The sequence below is a fragment of the Plasmodium gaboni genome (assembly GCF_001602025.1).
Source record: "Plasmodium gaboni strain SY75 chromosome Unknown, whole genome shotgun sequence".
Classification (NCBI taxonomy): Eukaryota; Apicomplexa; class Aconoidasida; order Haemosporida; family Plasmodiidae; genus Plasmodium; species Plasmodium gaboni.
The window spans coordinates 1,433-2,582 of NW_017385454.1; the positions used below are offsets into that span (position 1 = coordinate 1,433).

General features: G+C 16.3%; 1 protein-coding gene across 1 annotated transcript; it reads right to left on the reverse strand.

The window, feature by feature from the left end:
- Positions 1-780: 780 nt before the first annotated feature.
- On the reverse strand, positions 781-1,150 carry PGSY75_0027200 (acyl-CoA synthetase; the record flags this gene model as incomplete). Its single annotated transcript, XM_018783414.1, has 1 exon — positions 781-1,150. A coding segment is annotated over one exon (370 nt), but the record flags the coding sequence as incomplete, so codon positions are not given.

Below are 1,150 nucleotides of genomic sequence, written 5' to 3' on the forward strand. Positions count from 1 at the left end.
ATATATATAGTAAAGAATGTCAATTATGATTTATTATATGGTATAAAATTAAATTTTAGTACAAATTAAAAATGTATAATATCTTAAGTTATTATATTATTATTTTCTTTAAATTCTTTTTTTTTTATTTTTATTTTTTGGTGTTTACATAAGAATATTATATATGTAATAATAATTTTATTCTATATATATATATTTCTTCAAATAATATAGGTTATATATTATTTGTATTTCCATATATATAATAATTCATATTAAGAAAAAAAAAAACAAACAAACAAACAAATATACTTATATTAACAAATTTTAGCTATATACATATTACAAAAACAAATATAAATTATAGGTAAAAACAAAAAAATTCATAAAATATACAAAAAATTAAAAAATAAAATAATAAATAATAACAATAATAATAATTATCATATAACAAAAGACATATATATATATATATATATATATATATATATATATATATATATATATATGTAACTATTTTAACACATTTTATACAACGATCACTCGCTTTTTATAATTTTTAAATATTTTAATCTTTAAAAATATAATAAAAACCAAAACGTTTTATAATTATGTAAAATAAATTATTCATTATTTTTTTTTTTTATATTTATTAAGGTTCATTTTTAAAAATATGGATATTATAAATATATCACATTAGTTCATTATAATGTTATTATAAAATATGAGTAAAAACAATATATTTTTATATCAATTCAATTTAGTTTCTTTTATTTTCCATTCTTATTTACATGTTTGAACTCAATTATTCTGTTCCTTTTCTTGTGTTACATTTGTAGCTCTTAATTTAACTTTTTTATTTTCCGTGATTTCTTCCTTTTTTTCTAAATTTTTTTCAGGATACTTTGGTTTTGACTTGTGTAAATCATTATTTTCACTCTTGTTCAATGTTTCTTTACAATTTTTTGTATCTTTTACTGCAACAACTTTATCACTAATCGTACTTGATCTAGTATTTCCTTTTAATTTGCTTTTATATATTTCTTTAACCTCATCAATGAAGAATGCATACGTTTTGAATACATGGAACCTTTTTACCTTAAATGTTGGAGTAAGATAATTATTCGTGTCCCATGTTTTTGAAGTTAAATATATGTTATTATTAATATTA